Source organism: Canis lupus, chromosome 15 (genome assembly GCF_003254725.2).
Source record: "Canis lupus dingo isolate Sandy chromosome 15, ASM325472v2, whole genome shotgun sequence".
NCBI classification, from domain to species: domain Eukaryota; kingdom Metazoa; phylum Chordata; class Mammalia; order Carnivora; family Canidae; genus Canis; species Canis lupus.
The window spans coordinates 35,001,749-35,028,256 of NC_064257.1; the positions used below are offsets into that span (position 1 = coordinate 35,001,749).

Consider the following 26,508-nt stretch of genomic DNA (forward strand, 5'->3'; position numbering starts at 1 on the left):
GGCACAACATTTAACCAGATCCAGCTGAGTAAGGAATACTTAGCAGTGAGACCATGAACAAACTTTAGTGTCTTAAATGTTTCACATTTAATGTTTGGTGTATTTCTTTAGCTCAGTAGTTCATAACCTTGGCTGCAAATGAATTCATCAGGTTGGGAACAAAGTGGGGAGCTTTAAAAAATACTGGTGCTGGGATCCTACCCTCAGAGATGCTGATTTATTAACTTGGACCTCTTTATTAAAAACAAAGAAAGAAACAAAACACCCCAGGTAACCCTAATGTATAGTCAATGATATTCTAGCTTCTTCTCCATTCTCCATGTCCTTTATACCAACAGTCAGCTCTATCCCTTAATAGTCTTTTTTTTTTTTTTTTAAGATTTTATTTATTTATTCATGAGAGACACACACAGAGAGAGGCAGAGACAGAGGCAGAGAGAGAAGCAGGCTCCATGCAGGGAGTCCAATGTGGGACTCCATCCCAGGTCTCCAGGACCACACCCTGGGCTGAAGGCGGCGCTAAACCGCTGAGCCACCGAGGCTTCTTTTTTTTTTTTTTTCAAGATTTTGTTTATTCATGAGAGGCACAGAGAGGCAGAGACATAGGCAGAAGGAGAAAGGACTTGATCCCAGGATCCTGACCTGAGCCAAAGGCAGATACTCAACCACTGAGCCACCCAGGTGCTCCACTATCCCTTAATTTTCATATAAGAAACCTGAGGAGGTTAGCAAAGAAGCAAAGTCCTGAGTTTTACTCAATGTCTTGAGTTGAGATTTGGGAATTGAGGTTCATTTTCTCCTGTAAATTATCCAGTGCTCTTAAAAGCAACCATGTGGTTCCATAATCCTGGCGTATTTCCCCCAATACCATTAATTGTTCTAAGGTGGCTGCTAAACAGTACCCAAAGGCCACCTGCTCAGGGGCTCATGGAAACTGGTTGACTAAAGGCAATAGAGCCTGAAAAGCTGATCACTGAAGCTGCTAGCTTTCCATCCAGAATACAGAGGGGCGTTGCACTGCCTTTCACCCCATCCAGATACAATCAATTCCGGAGAGCCCACCTCTCCCTGAAGGTCTTTTGCCTATAACCCATTCTCTGGAACCAATCTGGGTATTAAAATTCCTTTGTTTGTAAGCAACAACGACAACAAAATCAATGACCTTGGTTAGCTCAAGGAAGTAAGAATACATTGGGATGGATCCTGGGATAGTTCACAGGTCCAAATAAACTATGAAAGAACCCAAATTCAGGAAATAGGAAATCTCTGCTGACCTCCTCTCTAGAGAGCTGCCATAAAAGCCATCCAGTTCTGGTGACTCTTAGCCTCTGTCGCCCTCCATTCACCTTTCAGTTTCCCACAAGAAAATCTGTCAGCTCAGCTCAGCTTTAGGTCTTCCCCTGCGGATCAGCTATGTGAGGTGAGATCATGAAGCACAGACATGACACAGTGGCAAGGGGGTAGACCAGGAACCACCCAACAGAAGTGTACTTCAATCACTCACGTTTGGAAGCTTCTATTTTGCAGTTCATGAACGATAAAGGTATGGGCAAAAAAAGCACAAAAGACACTGTTTAATCAAACAATTTTAATCAAATTAATAGGAAGCAGTAAAAGTGCAATTGCCTGAAGATCCCCATATTTCACATTTCAAACTGTTTTCCATTGTCTTTACTTGTAAGGTGTTGCAGGTGGGACCCACTCTTGAATCTTCTTTCTTGTGGTAGAATAAGGTACATATTGTTCTGGAGTGCCACTCACATTGAACTTATGGTTTGTCCAGATGAATTTACGAGCAACAGGTGGTTTTACTGTTGGAGGATCATCGGTCATACAGTGAAGCCAACGATGCCTTTAAGAGGAAGAGAAAGACAGTTACAAAGACGCAGGGTGGTGTGGTGGGAGGAGCACTGAGCGGGAAGCTCTGGGGCTATACTGGTGGCTTGAGCTCAAATCTCAGCTCCCCTCACTTGCTAGCTGAACTGCTATATGCCTTAGCTTTTTCATTTTTTTTAAATTTTTATTTATTTATGATAGTCACAGAGAGAGAGAGAGAGGCGCAGAGACACAGGCAGAGGGAGAAGCAGGCTCCATGCAGGGAGCCCGATGTGGGATTCGATCCCGGGTCTCCAGGATCGCGCCCTGGGCCAAAGGCAGGCGCCAAACCGCTGCGCCACCCAGGGATCCCTGCCTTAGCTTTTTCATTTGAGCATCCTGACTTCCCAAGGATGATGTAAGGATTAAATGCCCCTAGAAAAATTCCTGTGTACAGTAGGTACACAACAAAACGTTAGCTATGCTTTTACTGTTACTGTATCTCATCATATGGAGGACACTAGCAATTTTAAGATGCACATTAGTTTATGTATCTGTAAGGAAAAAATGCTACCAACTAACTCACACTACTATTGATTATAATATGTACCCTAATTTTAGATGTAAAAAGGTATTTCCAAACTGATGAATACACTATTGCTATTAGATGCTAGAGGCTGCTCTGGGATTTCAGTTTGCTCAGGCTGCTCTGGTGATGGAGCTTTAGCTTAAAATTCAACAAGGCTCCTGCTGAAGAAAAGGTCTCTGTGTGCATCTTAAATTCAAGTTTAAGAGCAGGTGTTACAGGACATACGATTTATTATATTAAAAACATTAAATCACAGCCGAAAATTCACAAGTATTTCAGTTTTAAGTGTTTAACAATTTAATTTCAAAGGAAGCTGGATGCCTGGAGTAGAAAGGAAAGAGACCAGTGATGCTGCTACTAACGGCAGAGAAAGAAGGAATAAAGTCCAAGGGACAAAGAGTAGAACTGAGCAGGAAGCCACTCTGAGTTTATATGGCACAGGAAGTAGAGAACTCACACCAGATCTCCCAAGGCTGGGAGCTCAAAGACAGGATGATGTTAAGGGAAAAGGGAGTAATGGGTGGGAACAAGCAGAGAAATGTGGCTCCAAGGGAAAAAAAGAGATTTTTCAGCTATACAGAAAAGGGCAAGTGGAGGAGGTTTCAGTAAAATAACTAAAACTAAAGCTAATGAGAAAAGGTTATGGGCAGCCCGGGTGGCTCAGCAGTTTAGCGCCGCCTTCAGCCCAGGCATGGTCCTGGAGACCCGGTATTGAGTTCCACATCGGGCTCCCTGCATGGAATGGAGCCTGCTTCTTCCTCTGCCTGTGTCTGTGCCTTTCTCTCTCTGTCTCTCATGAATAAATAAATAAAATCTTTAAAAAAAAAAAAAGTTTGTGATGCTATTTAAGAATATTTGCTAGCAGTAACTGATAGGTATAGAGAGGTAATTGGCCAAAACCAATTAGCCTCTCCTAAGAGAGGAGATAAATTACTATTACTGTTGCTCTATTTGTTTCTAAAGATATACCATGATCAGCTAGCATAATAAAAAATGATGTCTCTACACACTGGGCTGGTGTCTTTTTTTTTTTTTTTTTTTTTTAAATAGGTACTTCCTAAAGTAAAATCCTTTTTATTTATTTTTTATTATTTTTTTAAGATTTTATTTATTTGAGAGTGAGAGAGAGAGTAAGCATGAGCAAGGGGGTGGGGGAGAGGGAGAAGGAGAAGCAGACTCCTCACTGAGTAGGGTGCCTTCTGCAGGGCTTGATCCCAGGACCCCAAGACCATGACCTGAGCGGAAGGCAGAAGCTTAACTGACTGAGCCACGCAGGCACCCCTAGGCTGGCGTCTTATATTCTCCAGCATTAATTGGGGACTAGTGAAAGTGATGTGGACCAATAAACTGTGACTATGAACACAAGCTCTGAACCTCTGAGATGCTGGCAGTGAGACAGGCTCCACTAGTCACTCAAAGGAGGGATTAGCTGTCAAAACGAAGGTTGTTACTTACCAAGGGGCTTTATGTAAGCAGAGATATTTAACTTTTACCTTGTGGAGGCAGGTTAAGTAATTAATTTATTCTATTAAAATAAAAGGAAAATGTATTAGAATAATTGCTGTCAAGACTCTTAAAATTTAAAATGATATTTAAGAAATCAAGAGTCCAAATCTTATATGTGCCTGTTCAGCTACACTAACTGAAAAAGACATATACGACTCTATGTTCCTTGCTGCATTATTATTTATAATAGTCAAGATATGGAGGGAACTTAAGTGTCCATCAATAAATGAATATAAACAATGGAATATTACTCAACCATAAAAAAGGAATGACATCTTGCCATTTGTAACAAAATGGATGGAACCAGAATGTATTATGCTAAGGGAAGTAAGTCAGAGAAAGACAAATACCGTATAATTTCACTTATATGTGGGATCCAGAAACCAAAAAAACCCAGAAACAGACATATATGCAGAGAACAAACTTGTGTTTGGCAATGGGGAGGAGTGGGGCAAATGGGTGAAACAGGTGAAGGGGATTAAGAGGTACAGACTTCCAGTTATAAAATAAGTAAATCACAGGGATGTAAAATACAGCATAGGAAATATATAATCAATAACACTGTAATAACCTTGTATGATCACAGATGGGTGTGCTGAGCATTTCATAATGTATATAAATCTCAAATCATTGTTACACACCTGAAACTAATATAATATGTCAATTATGCTTCAATCAAAAACAAACAAAAATAAAAATCTTTGGGGTACCTGGGTGGCTCAGTCAGATAACCACCTGCCTTCAACTCAGGTCATGATCTCAGGGCCCTGGAATTGGGCCCTGTGCCAGGCTCAATGCTCAGCGCATAGTATGCTTGAGATTCTTTCCCCTCCTTTTCCCTCCCTTTCTGCTTCTCCATCTGCTTGTGCTCGTTCCTTAAGTAAATAAAATCTAAGGGAAAAAAAGACATCAGAGGATGAAGAACAGTTTCAGAAGAAAATGGATGATTTGAATAAAAATACTAATTTTCCAGAAAGCCAAGAACTGCTCCACCAAGAAACTGAGATGGATGCAGAGTCCAGGAAAAGCAGCAGGAGAAAAAAAGGGCTGGAGCAGTTGAACTCATGAATAGAACAGGAACTGAAAGATAAAGTTAGCCAATTAATATTAATGGCTGAAAACCTAAAGACCATCCCCTTCCCTTATTTCCTTAGAGGTCACACTTGTATCATGTGAACTGGGAAGCTGAGCAAAAGAGCGAAGCAGAAAATGGCAATGACCCCGTGTATCGGGCAGAAGTTGAAGTGTGTCACTGATGATGCAGACTTCAATGGATCCTTTCAAAGTCCTGAAGAGGAAAACCAATAAATAGCCAGAAAATCGTGGGAAGAAAAGCAAATGAATTAAGAGCTTACAGGACAAACAAATCTCCAAACTGAGGAAGCATCTTTGCAGCATGGAAATTCACAGCTTGAAAGTGAGATTAAGCAGCTGAAGCTTCAAATTACATTAAGAACATGTCATGCAACTTCAGGGAAAATTATCTTAGGAGGAAACATAATACTTAGAAATAAAGAAGAAACTTCCCAAAGTGTGCAGAAACATAAACTCCACATATCAGATTCACAACCTCTACAAGGTGGCAGAACACACAGCCAAAGAACTGGAGAGAAACACTTCCTACTATCGAAAGGAGATCCTCTTCCATGAGAAAAGAGCCCAAGAAAGCTATATAGCAGTTGTGTTGATTGGGAGAAAACTCAAGAAGCTAAGACAAGAAAAATGATCACAACAGGCAAATGGACAATATGAGGTCCAACTTCCAGACTTTCCCAAGTGGTCCTTTTACTCCCGTTGTCCATCTGCAGCCCAGAGACCCAGAAGTGTCAGGGGATCCGTTATAGCATCAGTCCCCTCAGGAAGGAGGAGGGAGCTCTGAGGCTCCAGGACCTGGAGTCACCTGCACATCTGACTCAGCTCACAGCAGTCAGATCCTGAACACCTACAACCATGGCACATCTGTATGTGTTTTCTTCTTTAAAGTTATTTTGATTTATCTGTTTTTGTTTTAGCTACTGTTATTTAATTGGAGCTACAATTGCTCCTATTCAAATAGAAACAGCATTATAATTTTAAGATAGTATTTTTCAAATAAAGATTTAATTTAAAAAATGTTAATAACAAGGAAAGTTTAATTTTCCCTTTCAGAAAATTTTCCGGCAATAAAATCTTACCAGATAGCAGCAATTTTTTTTTTTGTTTTTTTTTTTTTAAGATATTACATATTGGGGCAGCCCAGGAGGCTCAACGGTTTGGCGATGCCTTCTGCCCGAGGTGTGATCCTGGAGCCCCAGGATCGAGTCCTGCATCGGGCTCCCTGCGTGGAGCCTGCTTCTCGCTCTGCCTGTGTCTCTGCCTCTCTCTCTCTCTCTCTCGAATAAGTAAAAATCTTAAAAAAAAAAAAAAAAAAAAAAAGGTTTTACTTATTTATTTGCGAGAGGCACAGAGAGAGAGAGAGAGAGAGAGAGAGAGAGGCAGAGACATAGGCAGAGGGAGAAGCAGGCTCCTCGCAGGGAGCCCAATGCGGGACTCGATCCCTGGACCTCAGATCATGCCCTGAGCCGAAGGCAGATAATCAACTGCTGAGCCATCCAGGCATCCTGATAGCAGCAAATTTAACAACAAAAATCTAGGCAGTTTTGTATCTTTCTTCTTCTTGGATAATATAAATTATTAATTTTGGGAATCAAGGCTGGCTTCTGATCATAATGTTCATGTTGCAGTGTTTCTAGTTAACATCATTGGGCATAGAAATTCCAAAGAATTTTTTCAATTTTTCAAGAAATGGGTAGGAGGGGTGCCTGGCTGGCTCAGTCGGTGGAGCATACAACTCTTGATCTCAGAGTTCTGAGTTCAAGCCCCATGTTGGGTATAGAGTTTACTTAAAAAAATAAATAAAAATTATTTTAAAAAATCATATGAAAGACTAAAGAAAAACATGATTGCTTTTTGAGGTAAAAATATACATCACACTAAAATGATTATTTGTCCTACTTTAGTTTATGAAACATACCCATACATACCATTCAAGTCACTTATTTAATACTAATGTAGGTATTTCAAATTTTAATATGTTTTTTTTATTTTTATTTATTTATGATAGTCACAGAGAGAGAGAGAGAGAGGCAGAGACACAGGCAGAGGGAGAAGCAGGCTCCATGCACTGGAAGCCTGATGTGGGATTCGATCCCGGGTCTCCAGGATCGCGCCCTGGGCCAAAGGCAGGCGCCAAACCGCTGCGCCACCCAGGGATCCCTATTTCAAATTTTAAAACTGAGTAAACAGAATTGAAATGACTTTCCCAAGATCCCACAGCACATATGCCACAAAGCTGAGGTGTGAACAAAACTTCCCAATGGTTGAAAAGAACCATTTAGCCAAGAAACTTAAATTATAATCAAGAGATGAAACTGGATTAGGATTATGATAGCATTTAAGTATCTGCCAAAATCCTTAGATCCATCTAACCCCAGGATGGGAATGATAAATTTAATGTTTAAAAAACAAAAATAGTTCATTGTAAGACAGCCAACTCAAATATTGCTGGCTCAGTAACTGTAATTAACTGTATTTAATTAAATACAATCTGAATCAAAGTCCTAGTAGGGTTGGACAATTATAATTCTAAGGATCAGCTAAAAGTCTACCCAAGAAAATTTTGAAAACTCACATCAGGAAGGCTGGCATTACCAGATATTAAAGGCTCAAAACAGAATGGTAAAAAAAACTAGTTAAAAAAAAAGTACAGGGATCCCTGGGTGGCACAGCGGTTTGGCGCCTGCCTTTGGCCCAGGGCGTGATCAGGAAGACCCGGGATCGAATCCCACGTTGGGCTCCCGGTGCATGGAGCCTGCTTCTCCCTCTGCCTGTGTCTCTGCCTCTCTCTCTCTCTCTATCATAAAAAAAAAAAAAAAAAAAAGTACAATAATAAGACAGAATAAAGGTCCCCAAACAGACTATATATAAGGTAAGAATGGCAATGGCATATCAAATTACTGGGGAAACTAAGTATTTATCAACAAATTATGCTAGATGTTTAATTTTGTTGAAAAAAAATCAAGTTAGATTTCCTAAGCTATATATCAAAATAGATTCCAGACAGATTAATAATGCTCAGATACAACATGAGGGAATATTCATATTCATAATATATAGTGATATTTATAGAATGTGAAGAAACATTTCTTTTTAAAAAAAATGTTATTCGAGAGAGAGAGTGAAGGATAGAGAGAGAGAGCACAAGCCAAGTGAGGGATAGAGGGAGAGGGAGAAGTAGACCCTCTGCGGAGCAGGGAGTCTATCTGAGGACCCTGGATCAGCCAAAGGCAGATGCTTTTGACTGAACTGAACCACCCAGGCACCACATGAAGAATCATTTCTTTTTTTTTTTTTTTAAAGATTTTATTTATTTATTCATGAGAGACACAGAGAGAGAGGCAGAGACACAGGCAGAGGGAGAAGCAGGCTCCATGCAGGGAGCCCGACGTGGGACTTGATCCCAGGACTCCAGGATCACACCCTGGGCTGAAGGCAGTGCTAAAAAGCTGAGCCACCTGGGCTGCCCTGAAGAATCACTTCTAAGATTAATATTAAATCCAAAAAGCCATAAAGAAAAAAAGTGTAATTCTATTACATAAAAACAGAAATGGGGGATCCTTGGTTGCTCAGCAGTTTGGAGCCTGCCTTCGGCCCAGGGTGCGATCCTGGAGTCCTGGGATCGAGTCCCCCATCAGGCTCCCTGCGTGAAGCCTGCTTCTCCCTCTACCTGTGTCTCTGCCTCTGTTTCTCTCTGCATCTCTCATGAATAAATAAAGAAAATTAAAAAAAAAAAAAACAGAAATGTCTATGTCTTAAAACTCTGCAAATAAGATTAAATGATGAGGTTTTGGCTCAGGTTATGAGCTCAGGGTTGTGAGATTGAGCTTGCTTAAGATTCTCTTTCTCAGCAAAGAAATAAAAAGTTAAAGTTAAAAACAACAACAAAACCCAGGACGCCTGGCCTGGATGGCTCATCCGTTGAGTGTCTGCGTTTGGCTCAGGGTGTGATCCTGGAGTCCTGGGATCAAGTCCCACATTGGGCTCCCTGCATGGAGCCTGCTTCTCCCTCTGCCTGTGTCTCTGCCTCTCTCTCTCTGTGTCTCTCTGATGAATAAATAAATAAAATCTTAAAAAAAAAAGTTTCATGAAAGAGAGAACTGTGACTTAGACAAGAATAATACTGATAGAGGTCATGATCGATGTAGGACATATTTGGAAAGTAAGCACAAAAAAACCTGCTGATAGACTGGATATTAGAAAGACTTGTGAGGATGACTCTTCAGTTTCTGGCTTGGCTAAACATGAGTCATCTAAGGGCTTACGAACATTCTGCTTGAGAGGTCTGTTTATCTGCATTGGACATTTGAAGACATCAAAAAAAATAAAATACACTGCATTTATAAATGTGACCTAAAATGTTGAAAGGAATGTAATTACCTAAACTTGCAAATGGAGACAATTGTTTACGAGATTTTAATCCTTTCCATTAGAGTTTATCAAACATTCATCAAACAAGAGGAAATAATTGTTCTTTATTTTAATGCAAAAATGTTCAATTTACTAATCTTGTTATCCTATTTATAAACTGGACCTCAAGGCTTAAGAACAACTAGGTTTTAAAAATTGCAGCTGTAACTCTCAATAATAGAGAACAATCTGATGGTTACCAGAGAGGAGGTGTGGGGGATGGGTGAAATAGGCGATGAGGATTAAGGAGTGCATTTGTGGTGAGCACTGGGTGATGTATGTAAGAGCTGAATCACTATATTGTATACCTGAAACTCATAACAAGGCATGTTAACTGGAATTAAAATGAAAACTAAAAAAAATTTGTGATAATAAAAATTGCAGCTGTAATAAACAGCCTATTAATTTTAAAGCCAAATTCCCATTAATCCTTTATACATCAAATGCGTCTCAGACACTAAAAACCTCAAACTGACAAGTAGAATATTTAGTGGACTAGGGGAAATGTCTGTGACTTATTGAGAAGAAGGAGATAGCAAACAGAATATTATATATAATAATGATATATGTATATATATATATATATACACACACATACCTATATATAGTTACTTATAATCATAAATCTTCTAAAAAGGTTATGATTAATAAATTACAATCTATTCTCCACACTGTGACCCTTTCAAAATATTCCTTCTCTATTCAAAAGCAGATCCTCAAATATACATTCAATTAATGAATGAAATGTTAACAGTGCTTGTTTCTGGGCCAAGGAATTAGCGTTTTTGTTTTTACCTCACATATCTTTGGATTTTCCAGGTTCTCTATAACACTTGTACATTTTTATAATCAGAAAAAAAATTAGGAGTGATTGTAATGATTCATTACACGGAAAATTGCATGGAAATTGTAATTTCCATTACATGGAAAATTCAGGGAAAACCCTGAATATGATTATGAACACAACTACTACCTAAAAAATTATTAAAAGACTAAAGGAAATATGCCAAGTATTGACAGTGGTGGTCTCTTACAGGGCTATGCAGATTATCCTTCCCCATACCAGATTCTTTAAACTTTTCTGATCTCTCACATTTTTTTTTTTTTTTTAACTAGGCTGGGCACCCTGGATGGAGCCCTACATGAGGCTTGACCTATGACCCTGAGAACAAGACCAGATGAAGAGCTGGGCACTCAACCAAGCCACCCAGGTGCCCTTGATCTCACTGAAGAAAAAAAAAAAAAAAAAAAAAGACTTATTTATTTGAGAGAAAGCAAATGAGTATCGAGCATGCAGGTGGTGGGATGGGCAGATGGACAGGGAGAGACTCCTCAAGCAGGTATCTGCCCTGAAGAGCATGGAGCCACACCCTGAGATCATGACCTGAGCCAAAATCAAGAGTCAGAAGCTCAACCAACTGAGCCACCAAGGCACCCCATGAACTAACTAACTAACTAACTAACTAACTAACTAACTATTTATTTATTTATTTATTTATTTATTTATTTATTTATTTATGATAGTCACACACAGAGAGAGAGAGAGAGAGAGAGAGAGGCAGAGACATAGGCAGAGGGAGAAGCAGGCTCCATGCACCGGGGGCCCGACGTGGGATTCGATCCCAGGTCTCCAGGATCGTGCCCTGGGCCAAAGGCAGGCGCTAAACCACTGCGCCACCCAGGGATCCCCGAACTCTCAAATTCTTAAGAACAGACTCTCCATTTAGATTCAATGAAGTTCATATTGCCAAATCACATGAACACTTTTCTGTCCTTATTCTATGAAATCTCTCAGCAACAATTAATACAGCTAGCCTTCTCATCTTGTTGAAATGCTATTCTCTCTTCCTTTCCTTTTAACCTTGCTAGCTACTTTTCTTCTTTGCTAGCCCGATCTTTGTCCTAAGCTTCAGATTTACATACCGGCTGTTCACTTGACATATTTCTTCTCTGACAGTTATCTCAAACTGACTACTTCCAAAAAAGAGGCTTCTAACTGAATTATCCACTCCCTATCCTACCTTTCTCCCAGTCTTCCCATCTCAATGAATGGTACCACCATCTATCCAACCTCTCAAGTCCCAAACCTATGAAGCATCCTTGATTCCTACTACCCCAAGCAATCCCCCCAACTTGCACCCTACTTTACTACAAGGCATTTAAAATATCATATACTAACTGAAAAAAAGCTGACCACAAGGAAAAGGAATTCTCACAAGAGCAAAACATTTAATTTCACCATGGCCCTGGAAAAATCTTTAAGAAAAAATTATTTTGTTAAAAAATGGAAATTTTCAACATATGCTATTATTTTTAAAAGAATGTTTTTACATATTATTTCAGTAACTTAATCATTAATCCTAATAAGAAAAATCATTATCAAGAAAATCAATAAGGAGATACAGACTCTAATACACTGAAGGAGAAAAGACGTTACTTAGAAATGAACATAAGGTGCCACCAAGTGGGAAAAAAGTATATACATGGTAGAGAAAAATCTAGGCAAGCCCTATTTGCTTGTTATAACTGGATTTAAAAGATTTCAGGTCCCAACACTTCACAAAAAAGCATCTTTGTTTCTCCTGATAAAAGCAGAAACAGTAATTTTATACTATTATGCATAGAAGAGCCTAAACTTTTCACCAATTTACTCTCAACATTTAATCTTGTCAAATTGCATGTAGATACTAATTACTCACTTGGTTTATCAGTCACTGATTCTATACAAAAGCTAACTAGCATAAATATGAAAAAAAAAAAAAAGAAAATAAAGACTTTTATGCATTACTATCCGGACGGCAGCAATTAGTTTAAAAGAAAGATAAGGGATCCCTGGGTGGTGCAGTGGTTTGGCGCCTGCCTTTGGCCTAGGGCGCGATCCTGAAGACCTGGGATCGAATCCCACGTCAGGCTCCCGGGTCTGCTTCTCCCTCTGCCTGTGTCTCTGCCTCTCTCTCTCTCTCTATCATAAATAAATAAAAATTAAAAAAAAAAAAAGATAAAATTAAGGACAATCAAAAGTGATATAAGACAGTATTTGTATATAGTTGCCCTGACACAGGTCTCCTAAAACCCTTATAAATTCCTTTTTTTTTTTAAATTTAATTTTATTTTTTTTTCCCTTATAAATTCCTAATAAGAGCAGTCAAGAGTAGCTTTTGTTCTAACAAGGTGACTGTGACTAGGCTCCTAGATGGTCCTGGATGAGGTTAGTCACCAGAAAGACCAAGCCATGATCAAAAGCTAGGAATTTTCTGCCTCACCCCTTCCAGATCAATCTATAGCTGGCTGATCAGAAGCACAGGTGACAATCTGGGTTTATGAGTGGCATCTGGACAAGAGGTAAAGTAGCGCAGTGTTGTGGGGCTGAAACCTTACCTGTGGGATCTGACGCTATCTCCAGGAAGACAGTGTCAAGAATGAGTTAAACTGTAGGACATCCAGCTGGTGTTAGAGATTTACTTGTTGTAGGGGAAAATTTCTAAAGCTTGGTGACCAGAAGTGTCAGAGTGAAGAGTTTTGTATAAGTAGTAAAGGAGACTCACAAGAGAAACACATAGCAGGGAAGAACAGAGTTTTTCCCTAATGAGGAAGGAAAAGATTAAAGTTTTTATCCCCTTTCATCCTTTCTCCATGAGTGTGGGCTGTATTTACTGGCTCACTTCTAATAACTAAAATACAACATAAATGTAGGATGTCACTTCTGAGATTAGGTTTTAGAAAGACTGGCCTAATATGTATTGTGCTAACTATACTTCAATTAAAAAAAAAAAAAAAAAAGACAGGCACCTGGGCACCTCAGTTGGTTGAGGGGTCTAGCTCTTGGTTTCACACAGCCCATGGTGAAATGTATGTTTCTGCACAGCGAAATAAAAATGGTAAATGCATTAAAAAAAAAAAAAAAAGGTGTCATCTCAAGGTTCTGGGATCGCTCTGCATTGGACTCCACACTCAGCACAGTCTGCTTGAGGATTCTCTCACTCTTACTCTGCTCCTCCTCTGTTCTCTCTCTTAAATGTTAAAAAACAAAACAAAACAAAACAAAACAAAACAAAACAAAACAAAAAAACAGAAAAGAAAACTACTTACACACAAGGCTGTGTCTTCCATCTCAGGTGATCTCTTTACTTGCTCTCAGGAAGCCACATCCAAAGATGGCCTTGTGGAAAGGCCCACAGGAGAGAGCACAGAAGCAAATCTTGGAGGTCTGCCTACAGTTCATGTCAATGAATTTGGCCATGGATCCTTCCCAGATTAGACCCTGAGATGACTGCACCCCAAACAGTATATTGAGTGTAGCCTTGTGAAAGGTCCTAAACCAGAGGTATCTAGCTAAATTGCACCAATTCCTTATCCACAGAAATTGTGAGATACTGTTTATTGTCTTAAGCTAAATTTAGGATAATCTGTTATAGAATAATGGATAACTGAAACAGTCCTAAAACACAACCTGCATCACCAGCACCTTAGTCCAGCCTCCAACAGCTCATACAACTACATATAATAGTTTTCTAAGTGATTAGCCTGTTTTCACTGTGCCCTTCCTCATTCTTCACAGCAATGACAGAGATGCATGCATGCATGTATGTATATATTTATTTACTTATTTAAAGATTTTATTCATTTATTCATGAGAGACAGAGAGAGAGAGGCAGAGACACAGGCAGAGGGAGAAGCAGGCTCCAGGCAGGGAGCCCGACATGGGACTTGATCCCGGGACTCCAGGACCAGGCCCTGGGCTGAAGGCACTAAACCGCTGAGCCACCCATGCTGCCCGACAGAGATGCTTTTAAAATGCAAATCACACGCAGTAATTTTTTTGGACATTGCTCTTACCAACATATTTATGGATGTGTCCCTTCAGACGAGGGGAATAAAAGCAAAAATAAACTATTGAGACTACACCAAAATGAAAAGCTTTTGCACAGCAAATGAAATCATCAAGAAAACAAAAAGGCAACCTAGAGAATGGGAGAATATATTTGCAAATGATATATCCAATAAGGGATTAATATCCAAAATATATAAAGAATCTGCACAGCTCGACACCAAAAGACCCCAAACAATCTGATTAAAACATGGGCAGAGGACCTGAACTGATACTTTTCCAAAGACATAAGGATGGTCAACAAATACATGAGAAGATGCCCAGCATCACGAATCACCAGGGAATTGCAAATCAAAACCACAACGAGATATCACCTTATAGCTGTCAGAATGGCTAGCAACAAAAAGATGAGAAATAACAAGTGCTGGTGAGGATGTAGAGAAAAAGGAATCCTTATATGTTATTGGTGGGAATGAAATTGGTGCAACTGTGGTGGAAAACAGTATGGACGTTCCTCAAGAAATTAAAAATAGAGGGGCACCTGGGTGGTGGTTAAGTGGTGAAGCGTCTGCCTTCAGCTTAGGTCATGATCCCAGGACCTTGTGATGGAGCCCCACGTCAGGCTTCTCCCGCTCCCTCTGCCTGCCAAGCCCCCTGCTTGTGTGCATGCATGCTGTCAAATAAATGAATAAGATCTTTAAAACAAAACAACAACAAAAGAAATTAAAAACAGAATTACTAAATGATGTAGCAATTCCACTACTGGAAAGAAAATGAAAACACTAATTCAAAAAGTACATGCACCCCTATGTTAACTGCAGCATTATTTGCAATAGCTAAGACATGGAAGCAATTCAAGTACCCCTCCCCCCTGCCCACAGATGAATGGATAAAGATGTGATATATATACAGTGGAGTATTAGTTATATAAGACCAGGATCTTACCATCTGTGACAACATGACTGGACTAGAGGGTATTGTGCTAAGTGAACTAAGTCAGACTGAGAACAACAAATACCATAAGATTTCACAAATAACATACAAAACATAAAAAAAAAAGTAAAAAGCAGAAGCAGACTTATAAATACAGAGAACAAACTGATAGTTGCCAGTGAGAGGGAGATAGGGTGATAAAGCAAAATAGGCGGACTGGGAAAATAAATAAATAAACACACACACACATTAACATACATACATACATAAATGGAACAAGTGCAGTAATGAATTATAACCCATTATTAAAGCAGGAGTTCATACTGACATAAAATGGGTAGACTGAAAGTCTGAGAAGTAATGGGATACTTATATAACTTCAAAGTACCTCGACACAAAATGCTAATTAACTGCAAAGGGAAAACTTTAGAAAGGAAAAACCAGACAGAATCACCAAAACTTTAATTCAAAACTTGAATTATTCAAGTGAGAGAACTTATCATCAGTAATGGGACAAGTCAAAATAGGGTGCCACCTAACAGAATGCAACAAGAACATGACGTTGTTTCTGTGACATTCCTGCCAAAGATACATAGCCTGCATCTAGTCATAAGATGAGATCGACGGACCCCCACTGGACGACTTTCTGTAACCGCCTGTAATTTTCAAAACTGTAAAGGTCATGAAAATAAAGGTAAAGCTAAGGAACAAATCTAGAGGGAGACTAGACAGAGTAAGATCCATCTGAAATGCGCGATTAGATCTTCTGGCTATGAAAGACCTTGTTGGCACAACTGATGAAATGAAATGGGGTCTGAAGATTAGACAGTAGTGGTATGCCATTGTGAATTTCCTGACTTTGAGAGTTAAACTGTGGTTACACAGAATATCCTTGTTTGTAGGAATCACACACTTTTGAGTATTCAGGTCATCCCTTTGGCAACTTACTTTGAAATGACTCAAATACTTGTAACTTTTCAGAAAGTTCAGTAGGACTGTTCCCAATTTTAAAAAATTGTAAAACAGATCACATCCTGCTTTACCTTCCAGTGACTTTCAAAGAAATTTAGAAAAAAAGCCAAAAAACCATGGCTTACCACATCTGCATAATCTAGGCACTAGCTGTCTCTCCTACCTCATTATCTACAATCTTCCTTTCATTCGTTCCATTCCAGCCAAACTGGCCATGTTGCTGTTCTTTGAAGGCAAGCAAATAAATCTCAACATACAGGGTTTTGCGCTGTGGTTCCTGCTGCCTGGAGCTCTTCCCACCACCTCCCTCTTCTCCGGCTTGCTCCCTCCCATTTCCAAACATCATTTCCTCAAGGAAGCATTTCCTAACCTCCAAATAAAACAGCCACCAGATCTTCCCATTACTCTTCATCCCTTTATGAATGCCAGCTTCGTGTTATCTTCCTTGCATTTATCACTGCCTAAAACATGGAATGCATTTGTTTTTCTGCCTTCCCCGCAATCAGAGCAAGAACTTTGTTATACTACCAGTGCCTACAACATTTCTTGGCACCTGGTAGGTATGCAATAAACAGTTATTTGAATGAGTAATGATGATAAATTGGGTTTGCTATTCACTACTTTATATGTAAGATAATACCTGGCTCTCTAATTAAAGATACATCAACCCAACTTCAAATTTATTCATGGATCAAAGGTAAGAATCCACAAAGTTAGAATTCCACAGTGTATTACACTCAACAAAGGGGGTTATGAGAAACAAACAGCTGAATTTGTCCAACAGCACTTCTCCCTACATCATAAGCCTTTAAGCTTCCCTTACAAACAAGGGTCATGAAAAGTATGCAGCCCTTAGGAAGATTCTCTCCACAAAGAAATTCAGCTTTATATCCTCAACTGCCCTCAGGCTCCTGCTGGAGTGATGTTATTTTCTACAGCTTTCAACCTCTTTTCCAAGTGATCTCAGGTCATATAAAAGAACTTGCTTGGCTGAATAGTATTTTTATCTTCTCATAATTTTTACTACTTTATAATTTTAAATGTTTCATCACATAATTTAAATCAATTCCCTCCCGCCCCCACATCACAGTCACCCAAAATACAGACCATGAGCACCAATTTAAAGACGAGTCCTTTGAGGAGATAGATCTCAATCCATCTGAGATCTGAACAAGACCGCCCACTGACCTTCTGTATCCTCCAAAGACCAATCTTGCCCCGAAAAAATCAATTAAACAAATAACTAGGACACCTTGCCTCCTAAAGTCAAATCCCACACTAAGACCTGGGACTCAAACAGTGCCCCTGACATATAAAATGGCCCTTCAGAGAAAATAGCTCTTCTAAAATCAGTCTCTCAAACTTTAACAGAACCACAGACTGTTACTGCCCATTGAAAAAAGCAGAGGCACCTGGATGACTCAGTCGGTTAAGCATTTATTTGACTCTTAATTTCGGCTCAGGTCATGATCTCAGAGTCATGGTATAGAGCCATGAGTCAGGCTCCATGCTCAGCGTGAAGTCTGCTTCAATTTCTCTCTCTCCTTCTCCCTCTTCCCCTCCCCCCTGCTTGTGTGTGCACATTCTCTCAAATAAATAAATTTTAAAAAATAAAAAGAATACAAAATCCAGCCTCAAATGCAGAATCACTACTGCGTTCTCATGTTAAGAGCCCATGAGTTTTATTACAAAGACATAATCCAAGACAGGCATACCTCAGAGAAATCGTAGGTTTGGTTCCAGACCAATACAATAATGCAAATATTGCAATAAAGCAAGTCAAAGGAGTTTTTCAGTTTTCCAGTATATGTAAAAGTTATGATTATGCTGTAGCCTATTAAGTGTGCAACAGCAGTATGTCTAAAAAAAATAAAACCAACATATGCCTTGATTTAAAAATACTTTATTGCTAAAAATACTAACCATCATCTGAACTATTAGGGAGGTTTGTTTTTTTAGTTTTTAGGGAGTTTTAATTTTTTGCTGGTGGAGGGTCTTGCCTCAAAGTTGAAGGCTGCTGATAGTGGGATGGCTGTGGCAATTTCTTAAAATAAGACAGCAATGAAGTCTGTCACACTGATTTGACTCTTCCTTTCACAAATGATTTCTCTATAGCATGTGATACTGTTTGACAGCATTTACCCAGAGTAAAACTACTTTCAAAATTAGAGTCAATCCTCTTAAACTTGCCACTGCTTTATCAACCAAGTTTATGTAATATTCTAAATCCTTTGCTGTAATTTCAACATCTTCACAGCATCTCCACCAGAGTAGATTCCATATCAAGAAACTTCTTTGTTTGCTCATTCATAAGAAATAACTCCTCATCTGTTCAAGTTTAATCATGAGATTTCAGTAATTCAGTCACATCTTCAGGCTCCACTTCTAATTCTAGTTCTGTTGCTATTTCTACATTTACTTCCATGGTTACTTTATCCACCGTCTTGAATCCTCAAAACCATCCATAATCAATAGGTTGGAATCAACTTCTTCCAAATTCCTGCCAATGTTGATATTTTGAACCTTTCCCATGAAATCACAAATATTAATGGCATCCAGAAAGATGAATCCTTTTGAGAAGGTTTTCAATCTACTCTGCCCAGATCCATCAGAGGAATCACTACCTATGGTAGCTATAGCCTTATGCAACGTATTTCTTTAAAAAGACCTGAAAATCAAAATCATGCCTGATATGTGGGCTGGAGAACAGATGCTGTGTTGGCAGGCATGAAACAACATGAATCTCACTGTCCATCTCCATCAGAGATCCTGGGTGACCAAGTGTATTTTGAGAAAGCAGTAATATTTTGAAAGGCATCTTTTTTTCTGAGGAGTAGGTCTCAACGGTGGGCTTAAATATTTAGTAACTATGTTGTAAACAGATGTGCTATTACCCAGGCTTTGTTGTTCTACTAATAGAATACAGGTAGATTTATCATAATTCTTAAGGGCCACAGGATTTTCTGAACAGTGAATGAATACAGGCTTCAACTGAAAATCATCAGCTGCATTAGCCCCTAATAAGAGAGCCAGTTTATCCTTAGGAAACTTCAAAGCCAGGCACTGGGTTCTCTTTAGCTATGAAAGCCTATAGCATCTCTTCCAATAAAAGGCTATTTCTTATACATTGAAAATCTGTTTAGTGTAGCCATCTTTACTAATTATCTTAGTTAGGTCTTCCAGATAACTTGCTGCAGCATCTAAATCAGCACTTGATGCTTCACCTTGCACTTTTATGTTATGGAGAGAGCTTCTTTACTTAAAACTTTATGAGCAAAATTCTGCTAGCTTCACTTTTCTTCTGCAGCTTCCTCACCTCTCTCAGCCTTCATAGAATTGCAGAGTTAGGACCTTGCTCTGGATTAAGCTTTGGCTTAGGGAATGTTGTGGTTGGTTTGATCTAGCCAGAACACTAAAACTTTCTCCATATCAGCAATAAAGCTGTTTCACTTTCTTATCATTCTTGTGTTCACTGGAGTAGCACTTTTAATTTCCTTCAAGAACTTTTCCTTTGCATTCACAACTTAGCTAATTGTTTGATACATGAGGCCTAGCTTTCAGCCTATCTTGGCTTTCGATATGCCTACCTCACTAAGCTTTATCATTTTTAGCTTGTGATTTAAAATGATAGATGCACAACTCTTCCTTTCACTTGAATACTTAGAGGCCTTTGGCGGGTTATTAATTGGCTTAATTTCAATATTGTGTCTCAGGGAATAGGGAGGCCTGAGGAGAGGAAGACAGGGGAGTGGCCAGTTGGTGGAACAGTCAACACACCCAACATTTATTAAGTTTACCGTCTTATATGGGTACAGGTATACCTGTATCATGGTCTTCAAATGACATCACTGACAAGCGTCAAAGTTAATTACTCCAAATAGTACACGAGAGGTTCAAACTGGTTGTAGATGAAATCGGACAACTGTGTTTTTGCTTAGTTCACAATATATTTTTAAAAAACTATTCTGTCCAATCAAGTAGCCTATTTAAATTAAATTAAAAATTCACTTCCTTAGTCACAGTAGCCACATTTCACAGTGTCCTGGGCTACCTTTCTGGACAGCACAAACAGAATATTTCTATCATCAGAAAAAGTTCTACTGGATTGGGCTGTATTTAAATTGACAAATATTTTAAATTAACATTTAAAAAACAAATCTCACAATGAAATATGCATTTCTACTTTCTCTTGAAAAATCCTATCTAGAGACTGTTGGCTGGATTCTCAGCTGATGGAACTGGGGAGTGATGAATAGCACTGCTTCCCTCTTACAGAGAGTGTGCTTTTCGGTCCTTTAGATCCCCACTACTCCCTACAGTCTCACACTGTACTTCACTCACTTATGTTACATGCCTGGACTTCCAAGGTATGTCTTGGAATGGAAGTGAATAGAGCCTGAAACGGTTTCTGATGATTAAATTCAAGTAAAATAAAATGTCACAGTTAACCTAATACACTTATTTTTAGTTTTTGGTGAAATTTTCTAGACTGACTATAACAGATTATCTAAAGTTTAATGGTGTATTAAACAAATGTCATTATCTTAGCAATCTATGATATAGATTATAAGTACTTGGCTTTGAAATATTTTATATAAAATTTGATAATTCAAATAAAAGCATTTAGAATTCTATGTCAAGATAGGTATACTATAAAATTATAGTTTTTGGAGACCTAAGGAATTTGAGGGCTCTCATTTTACAGATGAGAAAACTAAGATCCAGAAAGGTTAAAGAACTCGCCCAAAGTCAAACTGCCAAATATTCAGAGTCACAATTCTTTTTGGCTTTCCCTTCACCCACAGCCAGGTGGTAATGTGGCATACTGTTTTTCCCCAAAGACAGGCACACCATTACATACACCACCATATAATGTGATGTTGACATGTCTCCATTAAGAGATAGGAATCGGGGCAGCCCGGGTGGCTCAGTGATTTAGCACTGCCTGCAGCCTAGGGTGTGATGGAGTTCCATGTCAGGCTCCCTGCACGGAGCCTGCTTCTCCCTCTGCCTGTGTCTCTGCCTCTCTCTCTCTGGGTCTCTTATGAATAAATAAATAAAAAATCTTAAAAAAAAAAAAAAAAGAGAGAGATAGGAATGTTCTTTCATTAAACTTGGGCAGAGTTTTCTAATTTCCTCCACCAACGGAATGCAGAAATGATACTGGATGATTTCCATGACTAAGTCAGTTAAGACAATAGGGCTCTGCCAAGTGCTTTCTCTTAGAGCACTTGCCTGAGGAAGCCCAGGTGACCTGAGGGTATTCCAACCCAATGCCTCAGCTATGTCCCCAGCTGACAGCCAGCACCAACTGCCAGATAATGAGTAAGTCTTCAGATGATTCTGATATCCAGCATTTGAGTCTTCTACCTGACATTGTGAAGCACAGATAAGCTATCCTGACTGTGTCTTGCCTGAACCCTTAAAAACTATAAGAGATAACTACTTGTTGCTTTAAGACACAAAGTTTTAGGGTTGTTTATTACAGTCACCATACCTGGGACAGATGCTTTCAGAACACCACTGACTTTTATAAATAGATATTCAATAAATATCTGTGTAATGAAATAAATACTGCCAAGCCAAATAAAATAGAATGTTGACTTAGTTTACCATTCAGGGGGCACCATGCTTCCATCCACATCCCAAAATGTGTTTTTGCCATTCATTTCAGTAGTATATATAACCCATCGGTGACGACCTGGATGGAAAGATCAACATTTATAAAGATGTGAGGAAATAAAGACAACCTTAACAAAAACGAAAACAAACAAAAAGCATAATTGCATATCAAAGACAACTATTTTCTATTAATAAAAGACGTTTTTGTGTTCTTACAGAAGAGAAATGTTAGAATCACCTAACTCTGGAAAATGAACAAGGGGTAGTGGAAGGGGAGGTGGGCGGGGGGTTGGGGTGCCTGGGTGATAGGCACTGAGGGGGGCACTTGGTGGGATGAGCACTGGGTGTTATGCTGTATGTTGGCAAATTGAACTCCAATTAAAAAAATTTTTAAAAAAAGAGAGAAATGTTAGAGGAATAGCACCCTGGATATATTAGTGGAGGCAAGTCTCAGGAAGTGTATGGTATGCTTTTATCAATAGCCTGGCAGCTGTAAGAGCAAAATCCCTACACTAGGGCTGAGACTCATTCTGTGGGTGGAGAACTCTTGCTTCCCCCCTGTTCTTCTGTGAACGGAGTAGAGGAGAGTAGGGGGATGTGTTCCCAGCTGTTCAGGGTATGTAGTAGAGAAAAAGCTCTTCCTGAGACTGGGGCAGAAGAAATGTTTTCACAAGCAATCATACTCAAATTATATGCTTCCATATAAATATTTTAAAATGACCATCAGAGATCCTTTTGGAAATTGATGATTATATATAATAAATAAACATTATAAACAATGGTTATATAAGTAGGACAGTTCATGTCATCAAAATAGTATGGCAGCGTTCTTTATTTAACAAATTTCTGTGGAATAGTTAGGGGCCTAGCTACAATTTACACGACTGTTTCTATTGGGTCCTTAAGTTGAGGAGAGACCTGGATTCTAATCAAGACTCTGTTACTTATTATCAATGGACTTTAGGCAAATTTTATGAGCCTCAGTTTCTATGTCTATTAAAAGTGGGTGAATATAGGGGTGCCTGGCTGATTCAGCTGGTAGAGCATGAGACTTTTAATCTCAGGGTTGTAATCTCTACACCATGCTGGGTGTAGAGATTACTTAAAAATAAAATCTTAAAAAAAAAAAAAAAAAGGTGGAGGACTATACATACTACATATTCAGGTTGCTATGAAAATTTAATATCACACACATACATCTAGTTTAGCACTGGTCAAAAAAGTGCTCAATAAATATTAATTCTTTCCACTCCTTCCTTACTGCCCCTACGACCCCCAATTAGAAAATACTGAATTCATCTCTATAATGGATTTTAAGCCAATAAACAAAAAGTAATCTGCATTTACTTTACAGAGTTGTTTTTTTTTTTTAAAGATTTTATTTATTTATTCATGAGAGAGGCAAAGACATAGGCAGAGGGAGAAGTAGGCTTCCTGTGGGGAGCCTGATGCAGGGCTCTATCTCAGGATCCTGGGATCACAACTGGAGCCAAAGGCAGAAGCTTAACCACTGAGCCACCCAGGTGCCCTCAAAGTTTTCCTAAGTAAATATCAACTAATGCTAATTAAATATGGCCTTATCTAGTAAAGGAAATACAGATTTTCAAGCACAGCTAGAATCTTCTGGAGCACAGGTGCCTTTGAGGGCCCCCTCTGGGACCCCTCTGGTGTTAAGGCATTTGCCAGAGCCTCTCCCTGCAGCCCCTCAGCAGCTTCTTAACCACCCTGAAGCCTTCTTCCAAGTCCTAGACCAAATGGAAACTATAAAGATTTTTGAAGGGAAAAAACAAAATTAAGATTTGCTTCTTTTATTAGAGAAACCAATCTTGAGAATAAGCAACTACAAGTAAACTATAATCCAATTAGGCAGGGAAATGTGAAGGCAGAGGAGAAAACCTTGGAAAAGGTTTCACAGAATTAGGTCATGATGATAAAAATGGGCCTTAACAATCTCACAATAAACATTTATCAAAATTTTAAATATATATATTTTTTAAAGATTTAATTTATTTATTCATGAGAGACACACAGAGAGGCAGAGACACAGGCAGAGGGAGAAGCAGGCTCCCCAAAGGGAGCTCGATGTGGGACTCGATCCCAGGACCCCAGTATCACACTCTGAGCCAAAGGCAGACGCTCAACCACTGAGCCACCCAGGCACCCCTAAATGTACTTTTTACACTCAGGAATTCCACTTCCAGGAATTTATTCTTACAATACTTAAATGAATATAGATGTAGTTACAAGCAAGTCACTGCAGCTTTTTCTTTCTTTCTTTCTTTTCTCTTTCTTTCTTTCTTCTTTCTTTTCTTTCTTTCTTTCTTTCTTTCTTTCTTTCTTTCTTTTCTTTCTTTCTTTTCTTTTCTTTTCTTTCTTTCTTTTTCTTTCTCTCTCTCTCTTTCTTTCTTTCATTTTATTTATTTATTCGTGAGAAACACAAGAGAGACACAGGCAGTGGGAGAAGCAGGCTTCCCACAAGGAGCCAGGTGCAGGACTCAATCCCAGATCATGCCCTGAGCCAAAGGCAGACGCTACACCTCCCAGCCACCCAGGCCTCCCTGCAACATTGTTTCTAATAGCATAAGGCTGAAGGTAATCCAAATGTCTATCAATAGTGAAGTACTTGAAAAAGGAATGATTTCTTCCATACAGTGGAATACTACGTTGTTATTAAAAAGAAACTAACTTTTTTTAAAATAAAAAAAAAAAACACCAACAAAAATCCAAACAAAGAAGAATGCTGTAGATACATCCAATTTACCATTATGGAAAAATGGCCCATGAGTTTTAAGTAAAAATATTTCCATTTACAAATAATATGCATAACATAATCCCATGAAATTAAAAAAAATGTATGTTGGTTATATAGTCACTGAAGAAGCTCCTTGTACATTATGGAACAAAAGAGTTAAATCAAGGCTCAATCTCACTCTCATTATTTACTAAAAAATACTGTACTCACCAAAAAACTGCTTGTTGTCTTCATAATATTTGTTTCCATATTTGTCTTCCCCCACTAAGGTACCAACCCTCACATCATTCGTCCTGTGAATATCCAAAGAGAGAGAGAGAGAGAGAGAGAGAATTTAGTATGATCCTTTGTCCAAAACACAAATTTATGAGCAGCCCGGGTGGCTCAGCGGTTTAGCGCCCCCTTCAGCCCGGGGCGTGACCACGGAGACCTGGGATGGAGTCCCACGTCGGGCTCCTTGCATGGAGCCTGCTTCTCCCTCTGCCTGTGTCTCTGCCTCTCTCTCTCTCTCTCTGTGTGTTTCTCATGAATAAATAAATTATTTTTTAAAAACCCCACAAATTTAAAAGAGTTGAGTATAACAAAGGCTGCTGCATCGACTAGTAAAATAAGACCTGGGGCGAGTCAGCAGTTGTGCACGTCTAGCCTTCATCTCCAGGATCAAGCCACCCACTGCTGAAGAGCCAGCTTTCAAGGAAGAGCTCTAGGATCCCCCGCTCAGGTCGCCCCCAGGACCACGCAGATACAGAGAAAGATAGAAAGGACAGATCGACTCCACTCACAGTCCTAAAATTACACTAAGTATAGAGATGCAATATCTTCAAATTACGAGACTACTTTGATCTATTACTCCAAGGCCAAGAGGCACTGCGGTTAGCAGAAACCCTCAAGGAATCAGGAGCCCGAAGTAGTTCATCTTCAAAGGATCCGAACGTCTCCGGGCTTTCACTCGGCTCTGGGTCTCTGGAGGAGCGGCCGCTGCTGCTCCTCCACCTGAACCGATGTCAGGACTAGGCGGGACCCTGACCATCATCTCGGTCAACTGTTTACCGGCCGGAGGAGGAGGAGGCAGCTGGAGGCCACGAAGGCACACACTTTGCCAAGGTCAGAGTGTGGGGCCACGCGCGCTGCGGTCCGGGAGGCCGGGCAGGGCTGCCGCACCCACGCGCCCTCGACTCTTCCAGTCTCCACAGCTGGCTCCGATCCTGCCTCAGGGAGACTCCTGGACGCACGCCTCGGCCTGGGGAAGCAGCGCGGAGACTGACGGCCGACTGTCCTTGACAAGACCTGCGAGTTCTCCCAGGGGACGCGGCCCGGGCCTCCTTCCACGGACTCACGCACACTCCCGGGGGCAAGCGCAGGGCTCCGGCCGCCTACCTGAAGAAAACGCGTAGATAGCCGCGGAGGCCGCCGTGGCCGCTGACCTGCTGCAGCCCCCGTTTCAGGACCTGCAGGAGCTCCATCTTGCCCCGTAGGCCCAGCCTCCCCCGCGCGACGCTCAAAACGCACCGGGCGGAAGCCAACCCGCGGCAGCGCCGTGCCGGCCACAAAAAGTTCCTGCTCGCGCATGCGCGCCAGATCCGCGGGGGATGGCTCTACGCATGCGCGGAGCGGCGGAGGGCGCTCGGCTGGTTTCCATGGGAAACGAAGGCGCGGGAAACTAAACAGTTTTCAGGGGCTGTGCTAGGTTGCCGGGCTGGTGCTGGAGAGCTCGCCTAGCCTAGGCCTTCACCGGTGGAGGTTGCTCCTTTGGGAACCTCGGTTTCCTCGCCTAAAATGATCTGCTCAGACTACTTCAGAAATCCTTCCTAGCGCCAAGAGTCTTTAGAAACGACTAAATTTCGACTTCCTTGTAGAGCACGAATGACATTAAATACATTCGATACACTAGTGTAGGGATCGAGGAGCAGGTATCGAAAGGCGTTAGGTTACTATCTGCTCTCAAGGATTTAGTTGCAAAGTTAAAATTCAGAATTTAAAGACTTA

General features: G+C 40.0%; 1 protein-coding gene across 1 annotated transcript; it reads right to left on the reverse strand.

The window, feature by feature from the left end:
- Window positions 1–1,573: 1,573 nt before the first annotated feature.
- On the reverse strand, window positions 1,574–26,086 carry NDUFA12 (NADH:ubiquinone oxidoreductase subunit A12). The gene is made up of 4 exons (XM_025439136.3): window positions 25,900–26,086; window positions 24,733–24,815; window positions 21,762–21,849; window positions 1,574–1,852 (listed from the first exon to the last, which is right to left on the reverse strand). The coding sequence occupies exons 1-4, from the start codon at window positions 25,983–25,985 to the stop codon at window positions 1,672–1,674; spliced, it is 438 nt and encodes a 145-aa protein (XP_025294921.1). The 5' UTR covers window positions 25,986–26,086; the 3' UTR covers window positions 1,574–1,671.
- Between the last annotated feature and the right edge of the window lie 422 nt (window positions 26,087–26,508).